Source organism: Theropithecus gelada, chromosome 1 (genome assembly GCF_003255815.1).
Source record: "Theropithecus gelada isolate Dixy chromosome 1, Tgel_1.0, whole genome shotgun sequence".
Lineage (NCBI taxonomy): Eukaryota > Metazoa > Chordata > Mammalia > Primates > Cercopithecidae > Theropithecus > Theropithecus gelada.
Window position 1 is genome coordinate 94,519,880 of NC_037668.1, and position 25,259 is coordinate 94,545,138.

At 38.4% G+C, this 25,259-nt stretch overlaps 1 protein-coding gene across 8 annotated transcripts in view; it reads left to right on the forward strand.

The window, feature by feature from the left end:
* SGIP1 (SH3 domain GRB2 like endophilin interacting protein 1) overlaps positions 1–25,259 on the forward strand; it is a 220,130-nt gene that overhangs the window by 125,128 nt on the left and 69,743 nt on the right. For 3 of the 8 annotated variants that reach the window (XM_025355485.1, XM_025355465.1, XM_025355475.1), the window contains 8 exons: positions 337–348; positions 7,288–7,299; positions 10,766–10,790; positions 11,712–11,763; positions 13,051–13,136; positions 16,743–16,835; positions 19,439–19,513; positions 21,647–22,147. In XM_025355485.1, the coding sequence (XP_025211270.1) occupies positions 337–348; positions 7,288–7,299; positions 10,766–10,790; positions 11,712–11,763; positions 13,051–13,136; positions 16,743–16,835; positions 19,439–19,513; positions 21,647–22,147 (856 nt within the window). Of the gene's footprint in view, positions 1–336; positions 349–7,287; positions 7,300–10,765; positions 10,791–11,711; positions 11,764–13,050; positions 13,137–16,742; positions 16,836–19,438; positions 19,514–21,646; positions 22,148–23,903; positions 23,985–25,259 lie in introns of all 8 variants that reach the window. The other 5 variants (XM_025355495.1, XM_025355524.1, XM_025355505.1 and 2 more) reach the window with 3 other exon arrangements.

Below are 25,259 nucleotides of genomic sequence, written 5' to 3' on the forward strand. Positions count from 1 at the left end.
AAGGAAGGAAACAAGGAAGGAAGGAAACATGGAAGGAAGGAAGGAAGGAAGGAAGGAAGGAAGGAAGGAAGGAAGGAAGGAAGGAAGGAAGGAGCAAGCTTAGAATGTGCTTAGATGCCCAGATGAAGTCCACACCAATGCCCTCTGTAGCTTGAACTAAAGACAGCAGCCTAGGAATGACCGTATCAGACCCCCACAGGAAGCATTTATAAGAGCAGTGCCTTCAAGAGCTGCCTTAAGTAAGGTTATCCTGAGTCTTGTCCTGTTTCTTCTTGAAAATACATTTCACCTCTCTCATTTTCTCTTTATTCTTTCTCCCCATGCCTACGCTTTTAGAGGAAAAGTCCGGTAAGAAATAAGTCCTTTCCACTTTTGGGGCAAACATTATTTATTCTGTTTATTTTCATTATCTGCATATCTAATGACTGACTGTATTTAACACCTAAACAAGGTTTTGAACTTTAAAAACAAACCTTTGTGAACCATGACCAGGTCTCATTATGCCACATGGGAAAAAAAAGGAAGTTGGTTGCTAAGTGATTTTACAAACCCGTTATTAAGGGCCCTGGGGTAATTTTGTAAAGATTCACCTCTGCCTCAATCACAGCCATATGATCAAATATTTTTGGTACTAAGTTTCATTTATTGCAGTTTCCACTGGAATTAGTCAAGCTACATATACATATCATGAGCTAAGCAAATGTTTTTTAAGTTAATTTTTGATTAGTGTACAACATAGTAGCATCTGGAATGCCTGTGAAGCTGGCCTGGGAATGGGGAGTTGTAGGGAAGCTGGGGGGTTTTATTTTGTTTTTGTTTTAGTAAATCCAAATATTCCCTCCTGGAATTGTCAGAGACTGGAAAAGAGGATCTTTATAAAATGCAAATTACCTCCTGGATGTTAATTTTTAGTAGCAGTGGGTGATTTTTAGTGGTAACACAAGTCTGATACGATGTACCTACATCGTTTTATTTTAGAGCAACACAAGGAACAGATCTCAAAAAATAAAATGAGTTTGTTCTCTTCTTGGTTGCCTGGTTTGTTGGGAACATGTTCTCAGGATGCTGATGCATGGCTGACAGAGGTGACCTCTCTGCTGGAAAATAGGAAAATATTATGTTCCATGTTCACAGCACCAAGTGGTTGGTTTGTTGTTAACGCACCTAGGTGCGTGGTGCAGTAAGTGCTTTCACCTCTTATCCTTCCCACTGACCAAATCCTGGCAGCCACTCCACCACATACAGGATACTGTGCTTACAGAAAAGCCATAGGATAGGAGGGAGGCGGAACAGAGACACAGGAAGGACAAAATATGATACCAAAACATTAAAATGTCTCAAAATATGAGCCCCACTCTTTTGGTTTCCAAAAATAACATAAGGAGCTACAATTATGATTATTACTAAGCTAAATGGCCCGCTTCTGAGTTATTCAAAATCAACTATGCATTGCCTGTTCTTTGGCAGTTTCCAATTTCATTTATTCTTATGGACCCTGAATGTTTTTCTGAATTAACCAAATTTGGCCACTTCAAATATCCACAGGACTGTGTGGCCTGAAGTTTGTCTATGGTGCTTTAAAACTTCTCTCTTTTTCATTAGTTTTTCTCCTGTTGTCCTTCACGGCAACTTTAACTGCAAGAATTTCCCCCTGTCACTCCCTCACCTAATTTTTCTTGGGAAATGTCCATCTTGATTCCTCAACCTGGTCATTTTATTGACTAGCAGGTTCTTTGTTTCTCTTCCCAAGTGAAATTTTAGAAGATCATCTCAAATATGTCTGACTGAATATAATAGACAGTCGCTGTAATTTAACTTGTAATCTGTAGTCGACCGAAGTTTAAATACAGATAAACACCTACAATAGCGTGGCAAATTGATGCTTGCCAAATAGTTTGTCTTCACCCTAAAGCATTTAAAAACAAGTAGGAATCTTCGTAAGAATCTTAGTAATAAATGTAGTGACCATATATTCTAATTCTTTCCTAGAAAATTCTCTAACATTAATCACTCAATTTGCTAAAATGAGGCTATAGAAAAATCATATTTGTTTAGTGCTTTGTAGTTAATTGCCCATTCTCAACTTTGTTTCCCTATAGCACTAAATTTAGCAAATTAGGATGCCATAAAACTTCAAAACCTGGGTTATTTAATGAATGTGACACGGGGGATAGATTGTTTGGTTAGTTGGAAATGATAAACATATTAAAACACTTTATTCACATTGACTAAGATGAAGGTGTCATAGTTAATTGAATTTAAATTAACTCTGTTACATAAAAGATAATAAAACAGAACTGCCATGTCATATAAGAACAGTGTGAAGACTGAGGATGTAGGCTGCAGTATTTTCTTTTAGGTGGATATATTCATTTTGAAAATTATATAAATTTTAGAAATATACCACATTCTAGATTTCCATTCCAGTGACAAAATCATAGGTAGCAGTGTTTATCCAGTTTGAAAATAGCCTCAACATATAAAATAAGAGTTATCTCTAAGTTGAACACCAAAATAAAAGTCGAAGGGAAAATAAAATGTTTTCCACATTGGAAGACCAAGAGAAATCTAGGTAATGAACATAGTATTTAATTAGGAATGAAGGAAATTTGCTCAGAAAACAAGCAGACCACTTGCAAAGTCTCTGAGTAATCAGACATAGAAATGAAGCAGTAATAACAGCAGATAGAATTTACTGAGTGCTTATTATGTATGATACAAATGGCTGCAATCAGAGGTGAATTAACCTCCTGCTGATTCTGAACAACTGAATAGGTGTTTTGTGTGGTTGTGCAGTTAAAAACAATTTCAGCCCACATTTCAAAACTAGAACATTTCAAATTAAAAAAAAAAAAAAATCTGGATGCTCATCATCTCTCTGGAGTCCTGGCAGGACTAAGCCCACATTCTCACGTGGCACACGTGGGGTGCACTGAATAGTGGCCAGTTACCAGAATCTCATAATGTGTATGTGCCTGACTCCCAGCACCCCCTCCCCATCCCCCACCCACTTTTTACTCCTGCAAGCATTTGGGTTTGCAACTTTGGACGTAGATCTCTCGGCTTATAGAATATATCAAGACCAGATACTAAATTAGTTTTCTTCTGCCTTTGAAGAAAATTCTGTATATTGGTAAACAAAAAATAGAACACTAAAGGCTTTGACATTCTTGGGAAATGATGGGAGAAAGGGTAAAGCAAAATTTTGAACAGGCAAAGACCCTTCCGTCCTGGCTGATAATAATTTTTCTGTCCTTATCTGGCATAGCCTAAGCCAATTTTTGCTCTTCAGTGGTGATAATTGGCATATATAAAGCCCTCCCATTTGCTTCTGGAATTATTTTCCTTTTGAAGCTTTCAGATAGCTCTTAATTAAAGACCTTGAGGCTTTCTGGGTCTGCACTTTGCACAGCTTCTAGCTCTGTCTTTTGGGTTCTGTTTAATCAGCCTGTGACTACATGAATTTGAACAGCTATTCCCTGCTGAAGGCATTTTGCAAATGGAGTTTCCAAAAGGCTATATTACAAGGTTGTCTTTTACTAGAAAAAAAATTAAACCTTGAACTTGTGATTAAAATATAGGTTTATAACTCATTGGAAATTAAGATATGACTCAATTTGGGTAGATTAATACATTTGAAATTATTTTGAAAAAGTATTCCGTATAACCTTAAATTAAAAGTAATGGCAAAAAACCGCAATTACTCTTGCACCTGCCTTAATAATAAAGTGTCTTGTATGTAAGGTTTTGCCTCTGAATGCTTGCAATCTAGATTCTATTTTGCATATTTCTCACAATTTTATCTTGGGCCACTTTTAGTCCTCTAATTGCTATATTTTAAAAGTGAATTGTTTGTCATGAAATTCCCATACCTCTTTCTACACAAAAGAACTTTTTAATTTGATCACTAAAGAATAGTAAAGTCTAAAGTTTCATTTATAAAAGTGTTTGAATTTTTCTCAAAACACAGTATGGATTAGTCAATAAGATAATTTAAGCCCAGAAACAAGTATTCATGTGGCCTTTTTTTTTTTTTTTTTACAATTTTATTTAAGGTGCATCCAGGCAGGTTTATAAGAAAGGTGGACTCAATAGGTAGCAGTACCTGGAAAATAAGGCAAATAATAAAGTCTGTAATATTACAAGTAAATTGTCTAGGATAATATGTCTAGAATCCTAGCTACTTATAAACTTGTCTGAAAAATAACCACTCCTGGATGTTAATCACAATGACTCGCTGCTTTTGGAGTCATTCAACAATGCTATGCTTGGCATCATAGAAGGAATGAGAAAATGAGAAATAGGGGATCTGGATTCTGTCTGGTTCTACCTGCTTACTAGCTGTGTATCTCACAGCCTCACTTTCCTCTCTATAGCATGTAGCCAGTTGGACTAGATATCCATGGAGGCCTACCCAGATGTAAAAAGCTACAAGTTTTTGCTTCCTATCTATGTTCTAGAAAGAATATCCTCTACATTTGAACAAACTCCTAACTTTCTTTGTGTTTGTGCTCCTCATTTTGGTTTTGGGAGGTAGCTTCTGGTGACTCCATGCATTAGCCCATATATTGAAAGGGAAACTGACGAACAGCTCTTTCCCCACTCACATCCTAGTCACTCGTGTAACATCAGAAAGTTCCTAAAGAGGCAGAGCTATCAGAGATTGTTGGAATAAATTGATAGCAGCCATAATCAAGATTTGAAAAGCATTTGTTGTTGTTGTTGTTGTTTTTATCATACTTTAAGTTCTAGGGTACATTTGCACAACGTGCAGGTTTGTTACATATGTATACATGGTGCCATGCTGGTTGCTGCACCCATTAACTCGTCATTTACATTAAGTATTTCTCCTAATTCTATCCTTCCCCTCTCCCCCTACCCCACGACAGGCCCTGGTGTGTGATGTTCCCCGCCCTGTGTCCAAGTGTTCTCATTGTTCAATTCCCACCTACGAGTGAGAACATGCAGTGTTTGGTTTTCTGTTCTTGTGATAGTTTGCTCAGAATGATGGTTTCCAGCTTCATCCATGTCCCTACAAAGGACATGAACTCATCCTTTTTTATGGCTGCATAGTATTCTGTGGTGCATATGTGCCACATTTTCTTAATGCACTCTATCATTGATGGACATTTGGGTTGGTTCCAAGTCTTTGCTATTGTGAATTGTGCCGCAATAAACGTACGTGTGCATGTGTCTTTATAGTAGCATGATTTATAACCCTTTGGGTATATATCCAGTAATGGGATCGCTGGGTCAAATGATATTTCTAGTTCTAGATCCTTGAGGAATTGCCACACTGTCTTCCACAATGGTTGAACTAATTTACACTCCCACCAACAGTGTAAAAGTGTTCATATTTCTCCATATCCTCTCCAGCATCTGTTGTTTCCTGACTTTTTAATGATTGCCATTCTAACAGGTGTGGGATGGTATCTCATTGTGGTTTTGATTTGCATTTCTGTGATGACCAGTGATGATGAGCATTTTTTTCATGTGTCTGTTGGCTGCATAAATGTCTTATTTTGAGAAGTGTCTGTTCATATCCTTTGCCCACTTTTTGATGGGGTTGTTTGATTTTTTCTTGTAAATTTGTTTAAGTGCTTTGTAGATTCTGGATATTAGCCCTCTGTCAGATGGGTAGATTGCAAAAATTTTCTCCCGTTCTGTAGGTTGCTGTTCACTCTGATGTTAGTTTCTTTTCCTGTGCAGAAGCTGTTTAGTTTAATTAGATCCCATTTATCTATTTTGGTTTTTGTTGCTATTGCTTTTGGTGTTTTAGTCATGAAGTCCTTGCCCATGCCTATGTCCTGAATGGTATTGCCTAGGTTTTCTTCTAGGGTTTTTATGGTGTTAGGTCTAACATTTAAGTCTTTAATCCATCTTGAATTAATTTTTATATAAGTTGTAAGGAAAGGATCCAGTTTCAGCTTTCTACATATGGCTAGCCAGTTTTCCCAGCACCATTTATTAAATAGGGAATCCTTTCCCCATTGCTTGCTTTTGTCAGGTCTGTTAAAGATTAGATGGTTGTAGATGTGTGGTGTTATTTCTGAGGGCTCTGTTCTGTTCCATTGGTCTATATCTCTGTTTTGGTACCAGTACCGTACTGTTTTGGTTACTGTAGCCTTGTAGTATAGTTTGAAGTCAGGCAGTGTGATGCCTCCAGCTTTGTTCTTTTTACTTACGATTGTCTTGGCAATGAGGGCTCTTTTTTGGTTCCATATGAACTTTAAAGTAGTTTTATTCCAATTTTGTGAAGAAAGTCATTGGTAGCTTGATGGGAATGGCATTGAATCTATAAATTACCTTGGGCAGTATGGCCATTTTCATGATACTGATTCTTCCTATTCATGAGCATGGAATGTTCTTCCACTTGTTTGTGTCCTCTTTTATTTCATTGAGCAGTGGTTTGTAGTTCTCCTTGAAGAGGTCCTTCACATCCCTTGTAAGTTTGATTCCTAGGTATTTTATTCTCTTTGTAGCAATTGTGAATGGGAGTTCACTCATGATTTGTCTCTCTGTTTGTCTGTTATTGGTGTATAGGAATGCTTGTGATTTTTGCACATTGATTTTGTGTTTTCTAAGGTCATGTGGTCCACCAGGGTTCTGTTGCTACTGGACAGTTTTCGTCATTCCCAACTATGTTTGTGAGGGCCTCCTCATCTTTCCCATCACATTCTCATCATTGACATCACATTGGTAGAGGCCGCCCAAATCACTAGGCCAAGAATGTTCAATACAAAAGTATCCTTATAAGCACACCTTCCATAGAACACCAAAGAAAAATTCCAGACAAGGAAAAGTGCTCTCTAAATCCTGCCTCTGGTTTTTTGTAAGCTCTTTTTGTACCCTAACTATGTGAAAAATGCATTATTGTCTATATTTGCTAACATCCTGCTCTGTAGGGAAACAGTTTACTTCTCTATTCTCTAAGTACCCCCTCCTCAAACTTTCTAGAGAAAAACTTCTATGGCAAGACATTAAACATTGTTAGTAAAGTTTTCTTGTATGTTTCTGCCTTGTTCTTATGTACACATAACTAAAATTTACATATCCACGTTAGCAAAGCTGTATTGTACAACGGATATCCTCTCTTTAAGGTTCTCCAATGCCTCCTGTGGTTTAAATAAGCCCTAAACACTAGGACTGCCTGTCTTCCTTTGGCCTGATTCTCTGGAGTGTATGTTTGGTTAGCTGCTTATGAAGTTTTCTATTACCCAAGACTTTTGACTGATCCATCATTCTCTGACTAGGTGTCTGTTCTCTCTTCCTTTTTGCTGATCACAGAGGCGCAGCCCGGTAAGAACTCTCAACATTTTTACCTTAAACATGTATAGAGAAAATTGCTGCCAAGGCAAGGTGGCCAGGTTGGTTTCCCATTAAATTTATGATAACCCAGTGTGAGTGAGGCAGATGAAACAGGTTTACTGATTGAAAGCCTCTGACCCTCTTAAGTACCAAAGGCATATTTTAGAATTGTCAGAGCACTTTCCCATAACTAACTAAACTAATACATGGGAATCTCAACTCCTAGTACTAAATTTGGAAAATATATGGAATGTGTGTGTGTATATGTGTGTGTGTGTGTGTGTGTGTGTGTACATAAAAGGCCTAGTTCACCAGAAAGTACCATAGAAGTTGATAGCAAAGAGATAATAAAGAATAATAAAACTATTAAGAATGTAAGGACACCATTTTTAAGCTATCATTGTTTTTAAGCCTGAATTCAAAATATGTTCCTGCAACATAACTTACAATGATCAGAATATGCTGATACATCATTATAATTTCCATCTTGGGAGAGGGAGACACACTTTCAAGTCATTATTCCTAGGCTATCACATAATTCTAAATAAATTTCATCACAGAAGACAAAATTTGGGAGGGTAGACCAATATTAATTTGTATTGTTCAAAATGGAAACTGTCATTTTCCTCAAGTTGAAAAGTATCATGAATTTTTTTTTTTTTTCTGTGATAGATCTCACTCTGTCACCCAGGCTGGAGTGCAGTGGCGCGATCTCTGCTCACTGCACCCTCCGCCTCTCGAGTTCAAGCAATTCTCCTGCCTCGGCCTCCCGAGTGGCTGGGATTACAGGCACCCACAACCACACCCAGCTAATTTTTTGTATTTTTAGTAGAGACGGGGTTTCATCGTGTTAGCCGGGATGATCTTAATCTCCTGACCTCATGATCCACCCGCCTTGACCTCCCAAAGTGCTGGGATTACAGGCATGAGCCACCGTGCCCGGCTGAAGAGTATCATGAATTTAAAGCAACAAAAAGAAGGGTCTTTGTTATGTTTGAAATGATACTCATTTACCTGGTCAGTCCCTTAAGAGAGGAAATGGAACTGAAAACAGCCTCTCTGAAATACCCCTAGGCCTGTGCCAATCCAATTAGTCAATTATTATTTGATGCAAATACCCTGCCCCAGGTGACCAGTTGGTGGTTCTCTGCTAAACTACATAGCTAATGCCATTGAAAGACGGTATCTGCAGAGACCGCTAATCTATGGATGATTCCAACCCAGCTGTTAAGTGAGATCACAGATTATGAAAAGAGTGAATTCAGTTATTCAAAGTGAGGAAATTTATTCACGACATACATATAACAACAAACAAGCATTGAAAGGGGGAAAATACAGTCACTTGACAAGGGGAGGTTTTTGAATCCAATGGGCTTTTTTTCCTGAATGTGGTTTGTGTGGTCAACATCACCTCAGTCTTTTTCTAAATATGTCATGCTGCAACATTAAGGTCATCAGAGACCTGTATGCCCATCCAGCAGACAGCAGGACTTTCTTTTCTGTTGCTGCTGACTTGCTGCTGATTTTTCAAACATTTGTTGCTTTCTAAATTGATACTAGCTTTGTTCTTCCTAATTTCTAAACAATAGAGTTTTCTTGAATACTTCTGCCATGTCTTGGTTGCACTTAACTTGGGATTGTTCATTCGTGAAGACTATTTAATAAAAATGTTACAGGGGCTTCTTCTTTAGTGCCTTTCAACTGTGAATATCTACTGAATGAATTGACACCCCTGGGAATTGATGACTACAAAAGGAGCTCTGTACCTTTCTTGGTTTCATGGATATTAACATTTGAAGGAGTAGGACAGAGGGACAAAGAGGTCTTCAATACAGTCTCTGGGACCTCCTGGGTTTTAGGCCTCACAGTACTAGGTGGGCTGTGTTCCCTCAATGCCATTTATTAATCTTGTGATTGAGTGCTTGGAACTAAAGGCCCTCTTTTTTTTCCTTCAGATCTTATTAATGAAATTCTATCTGACAGTTCATAACCCAGAAAAACATCTGTTATCTAATTATTTCTGTTATCTAATCATTTCTGTCTACAGAGCCTTCTTTTCCAAAAGTAAACCTGTATCCAAACTTCCATAATGTCCTCGGCAGATTTGCGTGGCCATATTTATTAGAAAGTATTTATAAATAATGTAGTAATTCTCTATATGGCACACTTAGTAGAGAAAAACAGATCACATTATTAGACAAAACAAGCCAGAAAATGTAGTTTGACAGACTGAGAAAGCATCAAATGGATCCTTGTTCAGATTGAAACTGCTCCTTTAGCATAAATGGGTTCAAAATTGGACAGAAAATGCTGATGCAGCCTTAGGAACAAGGGAAAGAAGCTTCTTATAGGTCGATTATAGAGGCGCTAAATCTTGTCCTAAGCTGTTAATGTTAAACTTTGAGAGAATAAAATGCATCCGTGACCACCAAATTGAGCCTTCACTAAAATTAAAAAGAGGAAAAAAATGTGTTTGGTGGCCATCCAACAAATGTGTTCATGGTCTCACCTTTTGGAATGCTTTCTTATATGTACTTCGGCTTTCCCTGTCCTCAACTTTGCCCCTGTCATTCTCCTATGGCAGGCATCCCAAGCCATGCTCTACCCCACGATGCAGCCATCCTCGTGGTCTACTTTTCTGGTGGCATCCATGCTGAGAACTTTTCACAACTTCTGGTTTTTAATCAAAACTTTTTATCTAATCAATCCTTCTACTATCTAAATAAGTTTATGCTAAGGCATTATAAAAACTGGAGATGAGGTGCTCAGATTATTCCTGCCAGGGCTGTTTGTATTCCAATAATATCACGATGTCTTGAACACAAGACATTACTTCCAATTCACGAATCGATGGGCCTAGTGGCAGGCAAGTGAAATAAATTGGGAGGATGAGTGCATAGGGTGGAATTCCCTGACTTTCTGAATAAAACAGTTCATTCAATGGCAGATGGCTCAAGTTTCCCTTGCCTTTTACACTTGCCACCTATACCTGTTAAAATCACATTTGTAAACTGATGACTGTTTCCATTAGCAACCTGGGGACCCCACCTGACAAGGAGCATGCACTACTCCTAAATACACTCTGTAATTTTTAAGCATCAAACATATGCTAAACTTCGATTTACTTTCTTATCTACTAGAGTTTAAGAGGTTTTTTTTTAATGGACTATTCAATATTTGAATTTAATTTACCAAATCTACCCAGGTAAGGGGTTTTTCTTGTTCAGAAGACTTATGATTTACCCTTCCTTCCTCTCTATAATCTTTGAATGAAATAAAAAAAACTGATTTCTGTGTGTGTACCTACAATTTCCTACTTAAATGCGGTTCTGAGAAAAATTTCATTTCCCTATCTGCATTTATTTGAGTTCAGTTTAATTGCAATGACAGAAATAATACATATTGTACATAACATATATGTGGTCTTAAACCTTATAGTGTCTATTTCTAATTCTAGGGTGCAATTAAAAGGAACTTATCCAGTAAGTATATCTTAGCTACCAGAAATAGCGTATGATTTAAAAGAAAGAACAGTTCCTTGGATCTTGGAGTATATATGCATATGAATTATGCATTCCCGGGCTTAATTTTTAAGACTTACAAATTTTTTACTTTTACAGCAAAGAATTCTTGTAATGATAGAGGGCCCCTGTGGGTTCTGAGTGATTAATGTTTAAGTTCTGAAAATAAATATGTTTTTGGAAAAGCATTGCTATTTTCTTTCTATATTTGTCAACTCTTGCTGTATTATTTAACTTTAGAAATGAATTTAATCAAGTGTGTATTTGTTGCTGGGGGTGGGAAGAACAGGCGGGCAGAAGGAACTGAAAGTAGAAGCAACTTACCCATTCTTGTGTTATTTGATATGAAAATTTTGGTCAACCAAAGCGATATGATATAGGTTATAATACACATAGGGCACAATTTTCCTCTGCTGCATACAACACATCCTAGGAAATTCTAAATTCATGTGTCATAGTTAAAGATACAACATTTTCTTGGCATTTCAAGAAAAGAACAGGCAGAGAATGCTGGATTCATGTCCTACACATATGGCCTGGCTTAGTATTCTCTTCATTGGAAAGCAGAACCAGTCAAGGCAGCAGACATTCCAAGAATGGTGTGCTCTTTCACTAAGTGCTGCACTATCCAGATCTATTTGATGGCTTGTCACGGAAGTTCCTTAGTTAATGAGGTTTTACAAATGCCAGAGAAAACACCACTACATATGCCTAATATATGGCTGTTGCATTGCCAGGAGAGAAGGTTTGTTTTGCAAAGTTTTCATACTGAGTTGCTTATTGATGGGACTTAAATCTCTAAGTGTTTCCAAATGTAGGTTATAAGACATATCAGGGAATGGTAAAAATATGTCTAAAAAGTTCCTTTGTCCTGTGCATCAGGTGAAGAAGTGGCAAGACCCAGGCGCTCCACACCAACTCCAGAACTTATAAGGTGAGTGTGAAAGACATTTGTTGTGTTTTATGCAAGGCATCATGAACTTTTAACAATTAAGTAAATCTCCTTTGAGCTAAACTCTCAGCTCCCATTAACAAAGGCTCTACCAAAATATGTCAGTCCGTATATCCATATCATGGTCAAATATGTTATTATTTTTGAAAAGTGCAGCCCAAGAGAGACCTTTAGGGAAATATTCTGCACTTATCTGAAGTAACTGTCTATCAGAATGTGCAGGCCCCTTCCTGATGGGACAGCTAAAGTTCTCTCTAAAGAGGTCTTTTGGTGTCTGGAATGCTGATCTTCAATATTATTATATTGCCCTACAAAAAGAAGCATTTTTAGTTGGATACCATCTCATGATGCATTCCACCTGCCACCCACCAAAGGAATCTTCCTATCTGTTTTTAGTTTTTGGCAAAGCATTGTATTTTACAGTGTATTCTGTGGGTAAGGTAAGTACTGTGCAAATGGGCATTGTTTTATAAAAAGACTGCTATTTCTATTTAAAAGCTGAATTATTTTCAATCTTTATCCTCCTCCAACCTCTCCCCTCTCCTCTTCACCCCTTGCCCGTTACCATACCATATAGACCTTATTGGGATCAATGAGGGGAATCAGATTTGGAGAAGAAATGAAGATAATTATGCATCATTTTCTTAATAATCAGTCTGGAGTAATAATTAAGAGAGAGGATGCAAGTTTAACTTATCCTCCTGTTTTCCCCTGATTTCATAATACTTCTCTTCCTGAGATTTACTGTATTGGGGTATTAGGAGGTTACAACTAGTCTATTAGGGGATGAAACTTCTTGGTGGCTTTTTACCTAATATCCATATGCTTGACTTTCACTAATTATAAACTGCATTAACTACAACACAGAGATGTGGTGAAATCAAATATAAATGGTACTTGAGGTCTTAGAGAAAGGTGCTTTGCAGTAAACTCAGCTCTAGTATTATCTCTTCTAGGTATAGAGAATCAGGATGCTTTGAAAGAGTTATTCTCCTTCAACTTATTTCTATTGGATGAGCACCTCAGTTCTCCAATGAGAACTAAGGATCTCACCTTCTACGAATTCTTTTGTCCCATAATACATCTGACATCGTTATAAAATACTTTCTAGTCCTAACGGGGCTTGTATACACATGCATGCATGCATGCATGCAGTAGTGCACACACACACTTGTTTTACTGAGAAAAATATTTGAAAGTTTGTATATCTTTTTGAGTATTAATTTTTGAGCCCTTTCTCCGTATTTTGCCTTAATGTGTGTGATTTAGCAAAAAGCCTCCTGATGACACTACGGCCCTTGCTCCTCTCTTTGGCCCACCACTAGAATCAGCTTTTGATGAACAGAAGACAGAAGGTAGGAAAAGAAACTCCATATATTATAGATTTGTTTTTTCTTTTATTGAAGTACAACTTTTCTAGATTAAATGTATGTATTTTGAGGTATATTTTAAATATATTATCTTCATGGGAAAGAAAAGTTTCAACATAGGTGTGCTGTCAAGAACAGTTTAGTTTGCAAATCTGTATTATTTTAGGATTGAAACTTTACTAACAAGCTCGTTCTTCAAAAGAAATCAGTAAAAATTACTGCAAATCTACACAAATCCCTGTCACGGAGTAAACACTCTGGGAACCAGACCATCATCATTTGAGGTATCAACAGAATCACAAATGGAGACAGACCTTCATACACCCGTCATTGTCGCTGTCATTGGGATCTAGCCTCCCTGACCACATTTGCTCTTTCCCACCTCATAATGAAGGCTTCAGTTGGATTGCTCACAACAGTCATTGTTTGCTGCCTGAAGACCCAGGAATGACCTTAATCATTTAGAAACTTAGAAACAAGGCCAGGCGTGGTGGCTCGCTCCTTCAATCCCAACACTTTGGGATGCTGAGATAGGATTGTTTGAGCCCAGGAGTTCGAGACCAGCCTGGACAACATATGGAGACCCCATCTCTCCAAAATATTTTTAAATTAGCTGGGCATGGTGGTGTATGCCTGTAGGCCCAGTTCCTCGGGAGGCTGAGGTGGGTGGTTCACTTAAGCCCAGGAAGTCAAGGCTGCAGGGAGTGGTGATCACACCATTGCACTCCAGCCTGAGCAGCAGAGCAAGACCCTACCTCAAAAACAAAAAAAAAATGAAAAATAAAATGCTACTGAAGGAATATCTTTATTTTTGCCATTATTTTTGAGTTTACCTAGTAAATATTTATTCCTAGAGTTAAAGATTTAACTTTTTTAAATTAACCATGTTTTTGGATGGCTGTAAATACTGTGTACTTTACTGATATAAAATCAACTCTCTATAAAATGCATCTTATCTATTCCCGAAATGTGTTTACGTCTAATGCAGGTATCTCCAGTAGCTATGTTTGGTAACATAGAAAGTTTTTATAAAAATTATTTGACTTAGGGGCACCATGGTAAATGTATAATAACATATTATCTTTCTAGGACCTATTGGTGAAGGTCTTAAGTGTTAAAGATGGCAAGAATTAGAAGCATAATGGGTAGAATAAGCTACATTAACAAAGAGACCTCAAGTACAATAAATTAAACAAGATGGAATCATATTACTCTTTCATGTTAACAGTCTAGAAGTAAACAATATAGGACTGGTAAAGTAGCTCTGCTGTCTTTAAAATGTTACTGTTATCTCTGGCTCCAAGGTGGCTGCTGTAGCTCTCCTTCTCTCCCATTCAGAAGAGAGGAAGTGGGGTGAGGACCACTGGAACTCACTGCTAACTATTCTAAGAGCAAAACTAGAAGAGACACAGGTCACTTCCTGCCAAACCCCACTGGAGAGAATTGGGTGCCATGTAGCCAGCTAAAATTCTGTTACTATAGAAGAACTGGAGAATGAATTTTGGGAGACAGCCATCAGTCAGCCACACCTGAATATTTTCAATGATTTTGTTAGGAAAATGTACAAAGAACATTTCTAAATACTCCTTTAGTGATATAAATGCCCATAACTTAGAATCCCTATGTAAAAGTGGCCTTGCAGTGAGGCTATCAGTTTCCTTATTAACTCATCTGCTATCAGTCTCACTTTTAATGATATATTGTATGGTTACTGGAGAGGGGATTTGATTGGTTGCACCTAAATCTGCCCGTTTAAGGAATCCCATAACTATATGGAAACTTTATATAAAGAATAGAAATCATTCTTTAAAAATCAAAGCTGTGCTCCACATTGAATTCATGAAGAAAATGCTGCTTCATATCTTTGGAGAATGTTTGCGTTCATGTTAAACAGAGCGAAGACCACCTCTGAGGCCTGTGGTGGAGAGGAGATACCTACCTAGACCTGTCTGTGATTGTGGCCTCAATTGTTCCAATTGTTCTTTAGATGATTTCAGCCCCTGAACTTCTGTAAAGTTCCTGCCTTTGCACCAGTCACACTAGCTTTTTCAATACCCACACTTCCCTTTCGTATCTACTCATTCTTCATTAGATCGATTTATCTTTTTCTTTCTGTTTTCCTTTTTTTTTTTTTTTTTTTTTTTTTTTTTGACAGGATCTCACTGTCACCCAGGCTGGAATACAGTGGCAAGTTCTTAACTCAATGCAGCCTCGACCTCCCACAGCGATCCTCCTGCCTCAGCCTCCCGAGTAGCTGGGATCACAGGCACATGCCACCCCACCTGACTAATTTTTGTACTTTTTGTAAAGACTGGGTCTCACCATGTTGCCCAGCTGGTCTCGAACTCCTGGACTCAAGTAACCCTCCCACCTCAGCCTCCCAAAGTGCTGGGATTACAGCTGTGAGCCACCGTGCCTGGCCTAGAAAGATTTTTCTATCACTAGTTGAAATGGTCTGGGGAAAAAAATATGTATTTTAGAGTTAGGTCTGCTGCATCAGATCTTAGCTCTTCTGTTTTTACCATGGACACTTCATTAAACCACTCCAATCATTAGTTTCCTCTCCCATAAGTGGTACTGGTCTCAACCACATGGTGGTGGTGTGAGTATTCGAATAGATAGTAATAGCTACTGGCCTTGTGATACGTGTTTTATAGACATTTTATATATACTATATTAATATATCTTTCATCTGTTAATTCTCTTCATAACTCCCTAAGGTTGCTTTTATTATCTCCACTTTACACTAAAGGAAGGCAGCGCAGAGAGGTTAAACAACTTGCCAAGGTCCTACAGTCAGTGCAGAGGATAGATTCAAACCGCATCCAACTGACTTCTCATCCTGTCCTAGACGACATAATGAATGACAGGAGAACTTGCATAGTCCCTGCCACAGGATAGGGGCTGAGAAGCACTAACTATTTGCATTGTCATAGCTATTTTTAAAAATCAGAACAGAAAGCAGAAAGAAAGAGAAGAAATGTTAAATTCAGTGTCCTTAGGCCCAAAACCTAATTGCCCTATGTTAAATGTCTAAGCACTCATTTTTCTGGTTCTTTTAACATATTCACCAAGCGTTTTTAATTTCTTTTTATGATGCTGTAAAAGGTTTATGTAAAAACCCTGTAGAACCCTTCAAGGATAGGAACCACTGCATAGAATGCAGGCATTTCGGTTTTGAAGCATATTCATAGGAGGCTTTAAATAAACGAACTTACAACAAAACAAGTGTTCATGGGGTTAATGTCTGGATTTTCAAATGGGTACCTGAAACAGAGCCAGTACATGTACTGATACTCTGAATGTCCTTAAGTGACCACCCAGGAAGAAAATGCAGATTCTGCTCTGAAAGTTTTTATGTAGCTATATGCACACACACAGATACTCCTCCCACCCACACTCTCACCACACTCCTATTTCTATTCTCTGCTTGAAAAGAATAAGGAGCAGCACATTCCTAAATTAATGTTTTAGTACTGAGACAAGAGGAAAATAATTTTGTAAAGCTCGAATTGAAATTGAAATTTTAAGTTCTAAAGTATGGGGATTTTTTTTTAATTCTCCCTGGGAAATCTTCTTTTTTGTTTCCAGTTCTTTTAGACCAGCCTGAGATATGGGGTTCAGGCCAACCAATTAATCCAAGCATGGAGTCGCCAAAGTTAACAAGGCCTTTTCCCACTGGAAGTAAGTTACGTGTCTGCTCTGTCTGGAAAAATAAGTGACTCATTTTACTGTCTGTCTGCATAGTGAAATATGCATAGGCAACTCTTAGAAAGTCTACGTAAGCAACGTTAGAACTGAATAATATTAAGAAGAGATGTTATTCTAACAGACTTTCAAGTTAAAGAACTCAGGGCAGCTTATGAAGACAGGAAGAAAATAATACAATAAAGCAAATTATTAACCTTGAGTCATAGCCTTTTCTGAAATCCCACATGCTTATTCATTCATTTATTCATTGTATATATGTAAGAATAAGAAGCAAGTGAGCTAAAGAAACTACTGCGTTCCGGGCATTAAGCTATCATATAACACAGAGGTGAACAAGTCTGATATGGTCTCTGCTCATCCTATAGAACAACTGAGGCTACACGGGACAGAAAGAACACATTGATAGAAAAGAGTGACAATTGGGGAACAAGAGAACTGAGGCTATATGGTAGACAGAAGCTGAGACAGTAGATCAGAGTAAATGTATGTGAAAGTTGCCATCAGTCTGGCTTCTTCCAGCATGACCCAGGTGGCTGGGAAAGGAGGTCCTGAAGATCTAGATAGCCCTTCACCGGTGGTGGGTTGGGCTATTTGGACTGAATGGATGGTTCATCAGGCAAAGCCACCCTTCTTACAGATTTATTGAATTCCCTTTTCAGTATACTGCCTCTGAAGCATGCCGCCTGTGGAAGGCACTCTTTGAAGAACTGGATTTCAAAAAGATGCGTTTTGGGAGGAGGGAGAGGCAGAGGGTATTTTTGCTCCTTTGGGCTCACATACAGACCAACTAATACTTTTTCCAGTTCAGTATCTCCAGAGCTTGCACCTTGGTGCCTAAACGTGATCCTGAGAATTAACCGAGGGGATTCATAATCAAAGGCCGAGAGGTTGTTTGTTGGAAATATTATTGCTATAAAGCCATGTGATCTAGCCTTTCCAAAGATGTTTCTCTCATTAAACAGGATAGGAAAAACATCATTATCAACAATTTTTTAAAAACTTCTGAACTTTGAAAAATATATTTTTAAAATATTTGAACCACAGTGGCATGATTTTGAATGCTTTTCCCTGCAAAACAAAACCAGTGAAAAAGCTGTAACTTCTTTGAAAAGCTTTCTTTACAGACCTGAGCTATACAAGTGATCCCTAGAAAACCCTTTCCTAAATGCCAAGAAAGTAAGTGAATTGTTTATGGGGATGATGTATTGGTTTTAACTATTGGTATTTCAGAGTTGTGAGTCTTAAGTGCTGTGGTTGCACTTAGCACCATGCAGACTGTTGTTTAATTGATGTGCATTGTATCATTCTGCTCATTTTGTAGTTGCAGCATATGTTTTCTATTTTAGCTTAGTAGGCTTTTATAGTATTTTATTTGTTTTTATGGTATTTTGTTGATTATGACCTTGATTTTTGGCAGAGATCCTTAATCAGGAGCAGAGCCCCTGATTGACTGTTAACTTATGTGGGAAAATATGATCCACTAGAGGTGTAGTTTTCAGAAACTCATAACTAAGATTAAGCACCACATATTCCTAGGCTTTAGGATGAGAGTTGTTAGTCATACTTATTGTGTGGAAGAACAGGATGCTACCTAAAAATAATAAATAAAGTACGCGAAGGGGAGGAGGAGGGAGGAATGACATGAAAAGCTTCTTCCTAATTTAGTCAAGTGGAAGGCACCAGCAAGCACTCCCCAGCCATGTGCCCACCTGCCTCCCTCTGCGTTTAGGTTATGAGAGAGTGGACGGCATTCAGATTCACAGCTAAACTTTGGGATGGCCTATTGAATTAGTGTGAACTCTTTGAATCTACCAAATAGGGCCGGTGACAAGAAAACATACACTGAAAGAAAGAGGAAGAAGAAATGAACCCATTGAAACAGTAATTTCAAACTTTGCACAGAAAGTTGACAAGTCCAACTCAGAAGGGTGAATCTCTTCATAGGGACCATGATACTTGTTTTGGCTGTAATTTTTGTCAAAGGAATCTGTTCATTCTTCCTTGACCCAAGGAGTTAGTTTGCTTCTAACTTTAAAAAATGTACTAAAATTTAAGAAATATAATTTTGAGAAATCTTTCCCAACTCAATCCGGACACCAAGATCCTGACTGGATTAAAAACCCCTCACAGGAGCCCCCACCCAACCTGTTATTTCCATTATCAAACCCTCAACTGTAACTGTCAGCTAACATGAGTTCATTCAGTCAGTCATAAATCCCTTGAGGCCAGAGGCTATTTTTATTCAACCCTATGACCCTAGTTCCTAGTACAGGTGGTAGGACATAGTTGTCGCTTGAGGTTTGTGTGTTGAATCATATTTAAATGAATAAAATGGTGATATTATTATTATTGTCCAACATTCTTTTGACATTCTCTTGTTCTCATAAAATGGAAGAATCTGAATGGGTTCTGCTTCAGTTCTTTGGCTTCGAACTTTAAACAAATAGACCATTGATTGCTATTCCATTTCCAATAGCAGGAATATAACTGAAAGCCCAAATCCTGCTTATTTAAAGTGTGTTGCATAGCTTAGGAAGAACATGACCAATGATACTTGATTTCTCATCTCTTTGCAGCACCTCCACCACTGCCTCCAAAAAATGTACCAGCTACCCCACCCCGAACAGGATCCCCTTTAACAATTGGACCAGGTACGCTTTTGTTTTTTCAGTTCTGGGATGACGTGTCAAACAGAGCGGTGGCCCTGGATGAACATGCCCTTGATGTGTTGAAAACTGTAGGCTACACAAAAACATTACAATGTTGACATTTAGTTTTGCTTCTATTAGAATTTCTTATGCAGACTTATTTTAAAGCACCACTTCCAGGTTTCACACAAAAAAAAATAGTAATAATTTCTCAATTAATTTTTCCTTGGTATAATTTTGTTGAATGAGGGCCATTTTGTAAAATGAAAGAAAAAAAGAACTCAATATGGAAAGTCATTGTTTAATTAACCCCTCACTTCATTGGATCTCATTTTAATGATTTACAAATTCATAATCTCAAAGCACAATTGGTATTTTTTCAAGACAATTTTGCTAAGACTGAAACTATGTAGTCTATGAAGACATAAAATGGTTCCTAGGGTATGCAGTATACTGGTGGTGGGGAAATTCTTTTTCCAGTAGTCATTCAAGTATTTATTATCCCATGGCAAAGAGATATGTGAAGACTATGAAATACGGCAAGGAATTGCTACATGCCTGTAGACAGATAATGCTTAAGGCATATCTTTACCATCTATTAAAATCAATACTATGTATTCATGCAACTTATAGTCTGCCAAGTCTTACTAGACTAGCAAGTCAAAAGTAGTAATGGCTGTTTTATGTGCCTGGGCCCTTAGAATGTGGTTCTTTATCACCTTCGGAATTCTATTGCAGCTTCATCTTTTGCTATTTATGCAGCCTGGTGAGTTTGATAGCTGCAGAGTAGGGCATTCATCAACAAAAGCAAAAGCAAGATGTAGTCATTTATGAAATTTATATTGACTCAAACCCAACAGAGAGTCATCCAGAGCTTCGTAAGTAAAGATGTTTGCAGGTTCAAGACATTTTGGCCCCTTGTATTTCCACAAATTGTGATAGATATAAATATACCTACTAGCACAAGATTATAAATATTGTGGACCATGCAAAATGCTTCCCCATTTATCTACAGCTTGGAACCTTGAAAGTTAATTCCTTTCAAACTAGAAATATAGAAATACTAAGATGGCTCATATAGTCCAAAAGTTATATAAAGGTAAAGTGACTTCTGCTCATGCCTTCCAGTTGTTTAGGTAACAATTTGTAATGTGAATAATCTCAGTTTTTTAAAAGTGCAGTTCTTCATACAGGGCTGTAGAAGACCGTTTTTAATTTTTTCTCTTATTATTGCTGTGAATTAGAAGGAATAGCTTATGCTAATATTTTAGCAAAACAGAGACTTTTCGGTATCATGACATCCTATAGATAAATATCACAGTTATGACTATGATGTTGACAGGTTAGACTTAATGAGAAAATAAATTACTTAAAATTTTTTAAATTATTTTCTTCCCTATTAAGCAGGTATATATGTGACAGTTGTAATAAGTAGCAAATGCCTCCTCAATAATCTATGTGTGTATTGTGTGTGGGGTGTGTATATCTGTGTTTGTAAGTATCTTTGTGGTGATATCTTCTTAATCTTTGCACTGTGTTTCTGGTGTTTTTTAAGGTTGAGGATATACAGCTAAATATGATGTGATCACTTTTTTAAATTAACAAATATTATAATCAGTTTCACCAAAGTCTTGATTTAATATACGAGAGTAGACAATCTTAATAAAATATGAGGCCAGCTTTCACTTCTCAATTCTTTTTATGTTGTGTGATGTGTATTTTAGTAGGTCAGATTTTCAGAAGGGACCTTGCTTTTGGAATTTGCAGTCCCAGAGCGTGTACTTCTCTGTGAATCTGACACTGCCTTCTCAAAATGATCATACTTTGTGCACCTGTGAGGAGCCTTTGAGAGCAGTATCATGCACGGCATTTTACATGATGGTCAAAGTAGCTGGCTTGTGCTCAGCTTGCAAAAAAGAGTAAATAATAGCATAAAAATATGATGCTCACTTTATGGAGGGGGGATCTTTCCCCTCACCTTAGGCTCCTAATCCAATAAAGATATTTTTACATCATGAAGTACGCCCACTGAGGCACCTCACACAGCAATGTATTTTCCAGTCTTTGACTCCCTCCCTCACTCCCCACACAAATAATAAGTCAATTAAAGTTTAAAATCAACTACTTTAACCACAGGAAATGACCAGTCAGCCACAGAGATCAAAATTGAAAAACTACCATCCATCAATGACTTGGACAGCATTTTTGGGCCAGTATTGTCCCCCAAGTCTGTTGCTGTTAATGCTGAAGAAAAGTGGGTCCATTTTTCTGATACGTCCCCGGAACATGTTACTCCGGAGTTGACTCCAAGGGAAAAAGTGGTGTCCCCACCAGCTACACCAGACAACCCAGCTGACTCCCCAGCTCCAGGCCCTCTCGGCCCCCCAGGTCCCATGGGCCCCCCAGGGCCTCCCGGGCCTCCTCGCAATGTACCATCGCCGCTCAATTTAGAAGAAGTCCAGAAGAAAGTCGCTGAGCAGACCTTCATTAAAGATGATTACTTAGAAACAATCTCATCTCCTAAAGATTTTGGGTTGGGACAAAGAGCAACTCCACCTCCCCCACCACCACCCACCTACAGGACTGTGGTTTCATCCCCCGGACCTGGCTCGGGCCCTGGTACGGGGACCACCAGTGGTATGTCTTACGCTTGAGTGTGCTTCTTGTGCCGGGGAATGGCCATGGCTGCTGCAGTGTGAGCAACACCCTCCTCCTGCCTGGCAGCTGGCTTCAGAGCTTCAGCCCTCGCTCCTCCGGTCTGGGTGTCCTGTGGCCCTGCAGCATGTCCTAGTCCATCAGATGGTAGATGCTCACAGTCATGGTCCAAGTCTGTGGATGTGTCCTGCCTTGCACTCTCAGCCCTTAGGTGTGCCCTGCCGTCTACCGTGCAGTTAAGAGGTCTTGATTTCTAAAACAAAGCTGTCATGCCATTGTTTGGAATTCAGGAAAGTTCTAGGAAGACAGATTTCACATAGAGTGGGTTTCATGTTAAATGTCTGATTTCCTTGTCGGATGCCCCCACAAGGACACTAGGTTTTGTGGGCCAGTGTGTTGTGTGTGTATGTAGGCAGGAGGAGGCGGGTGGGTTTCTTTTTGGTTTTTTTCCAATTTTTTTCTTTTCTTTTTTGGTTGTGGAAGAACCACGTTAACCCCTCTAATTTCTTTAAAAAGATGTAAGGTTTGAAAAGGAGATTTTAGGAAAAGGCAAAAGGAAAAAAAAAAGAGAGATACATATATTGCATCTGTAATCTCATCAAGCTGTCACTGAAGACAAACTTGTTCTCTGTTCTCACCAGTTGACACACTCATCAGGCTATGAGGTCAACTCTAAGTGTGGTGACAGGTGATGGACTCTATGCCAATTCTGACATTGAATTTTATTTTTTTTCCTTATTTGAAGCTTCATTTTGTGTGTTTTAATTATGGTAACACCTACCATGCATACTAAAGCAATATCAAGATTTTCAAATGCATCTTCCCCCATATCATTTATTCCACTCTTGCCCAAATTTGTCTGACAACACCCCCCAGTGCTTTCCTTCCTGTGCATGTGGGTTCAGTTTAGGGGCCTTCAGGGGGTGCCATGTATTTGTTTTTCATTTGCTGTGAAAGAGGCAATAAAGTGTAAGGTACTTAAATCTAGTAAGAGAGAAATTCTAATATTCAGTCATCATCACTGCCTCTTTCAATGAGGTCTTGCAGTACTTGCTCTGTGCTTGCAAATTCTTCTGTGCTTTAAGTGACAGAGTCCATGGTGATCAAGAAGAGGGCTAGGAGTTCACCTGTACTGCACACAAAACCAGTGTTTTATATCTTTAGGTGTGCATGCCTCCAGGTCCTCTTCCTCCCAAAAGGAAAACTATTCAAAATCAGCAAGTATTTTTACCATAAGACCTTTGGGAGCCTTTATTTTGCAAACAATAGAAACTACAGTTTCTTGTCCTGGGCACCACACTGTTTGTTTGTTTGTTTCTTTTCTTTTTCTTTTCTTTTTTTTTTTTTTTTTTTTCAGACAAGGTCTTGCTCTGATGCCCAGGCTGGAGTGCAGTGGCACCATCTCAGCTCACTGTAACCTCCGCCTCCTGGGTTCAAGCGATTTTCCTTCCTTAGCCTCCTGCGTAGTTGGGATTATAGGTGCGTGCCACCAGGCCCAGCTACTTTTTTCAGTAGAGACAGGGTTTTCCGTAGAGACAGAGTTTCACCGTATTGGCCAGTCTAGTCTTGAACTCCTGGCCTCAAGTGACCCACCTGCCTCAGCCTCCCAAAGTGCTGGGATTATAGGCATGAGCCACCGTGCCCAGCCCTAAATGCTTTTTGGCCCTAAATGCTTTTTGTGCATTATTTCATACAACACCACCATGTGGTAGATACTGTTATCTTTCTCATTTTACAGATGGGAAAACTGAGGCTCAGAGATGTCAAGTAATTTGCCCAAGTTTACAAGCTGGAGGCAATGAACTGGATTCACACTCAGGTTTCTCTGATCTGGAGCCTATGTTGTTAACCAGTGTGGTCTCCAGGCACTTTTGTAAGGTTTGGTCATAAATATTCCAAACTTATTTGACTACTGACACCCATCTACACTGCACAGTGTCATCAACAAGATCACCTAAAGTCTTCTCTCAAAATGTACTCGTCTGTGCTCCTCTAATTCTAGAGGGTTACAGCATCCATCTCCATCCCTCTATTGTTCTTTTAGGTCTTTGGGGAGATACAAAGCTCCTTATCTATCTGTAAAGATAATAAAGAATGACTATGTAAATCCTCCAAACCACAAACCCAAAGATGTTAGTTGTCCATTATAAAAGAGGGGTGTGTACTTTTATTTTCTATGCAGCTCTCCTAAGCCAAGCTCTCAGACTCCTGAAAGGACATTTAAAGAATACCCACCTCCCTCCAAGGGTAGGCCACAATGCTCTCCTCAAAGGAAACACCTTTATTAGGAGTAGAGAGGACAGGTGGCTTTGGTAATTCATCTGTGTTTCATCTAACACCTTTCATAAAGCTCTCGAAGATATTTGTTCAATTGAATTGATCACTAATCTAATTAGGAAGAAAGGAACTTTTGTTTTCTTTCTGGAATTTTTGAGAGTTTTGTTGTGATTTTAATGTTTAGCTTCCATACCCGTATTTGAAATTATTTTAAAATGTCACCAGTAAAGACTCTTGATCTTAATAATTGAGCTGGAAAAAGCTTGACTTTACTGGTATTAAAAGATTGGATTTCTAAGTAAAAGATTGAACTGGGTTACTGAAGCGTGTGAATAAATAAAACTCTGCAGCATGATCTCCTTAATTAAGTCCCAGTTTATTTGCTGCTTAATCTTTTATTGATGGAACATTTACAAGCTGGAAGAAATATAAATTTAAGATTGAAACAATAGGGTATGGCCTCATGTTTTAAAGATTAGCAATGCTTCTCACTACCTGCTTTTTATAACATCAGGCCTGATGAAACTAACTTTCTTGCACTTCTCGAAGCATATTTAATTGTATACCATTATGCACTCACTTTTAAAATGTTGTCTACAGCAAGGTGACTGTCACTGACCAAGTATAGACAGTACTGATAACCTTGTGAATCAGAAGAGGCACCTGCTGTTGAAAAGCAGTTGGAAGTTAAGAATTTGCTCCAATAACTTCAATTTCCTTATGGCAAAAGTTATAAATACCTATTTTGGCCAGAACAGCACTTTACTGGAATGCAGACGCTGGTTCTTGGCAAAGGCTATCTCTTCTCCCATGGGGG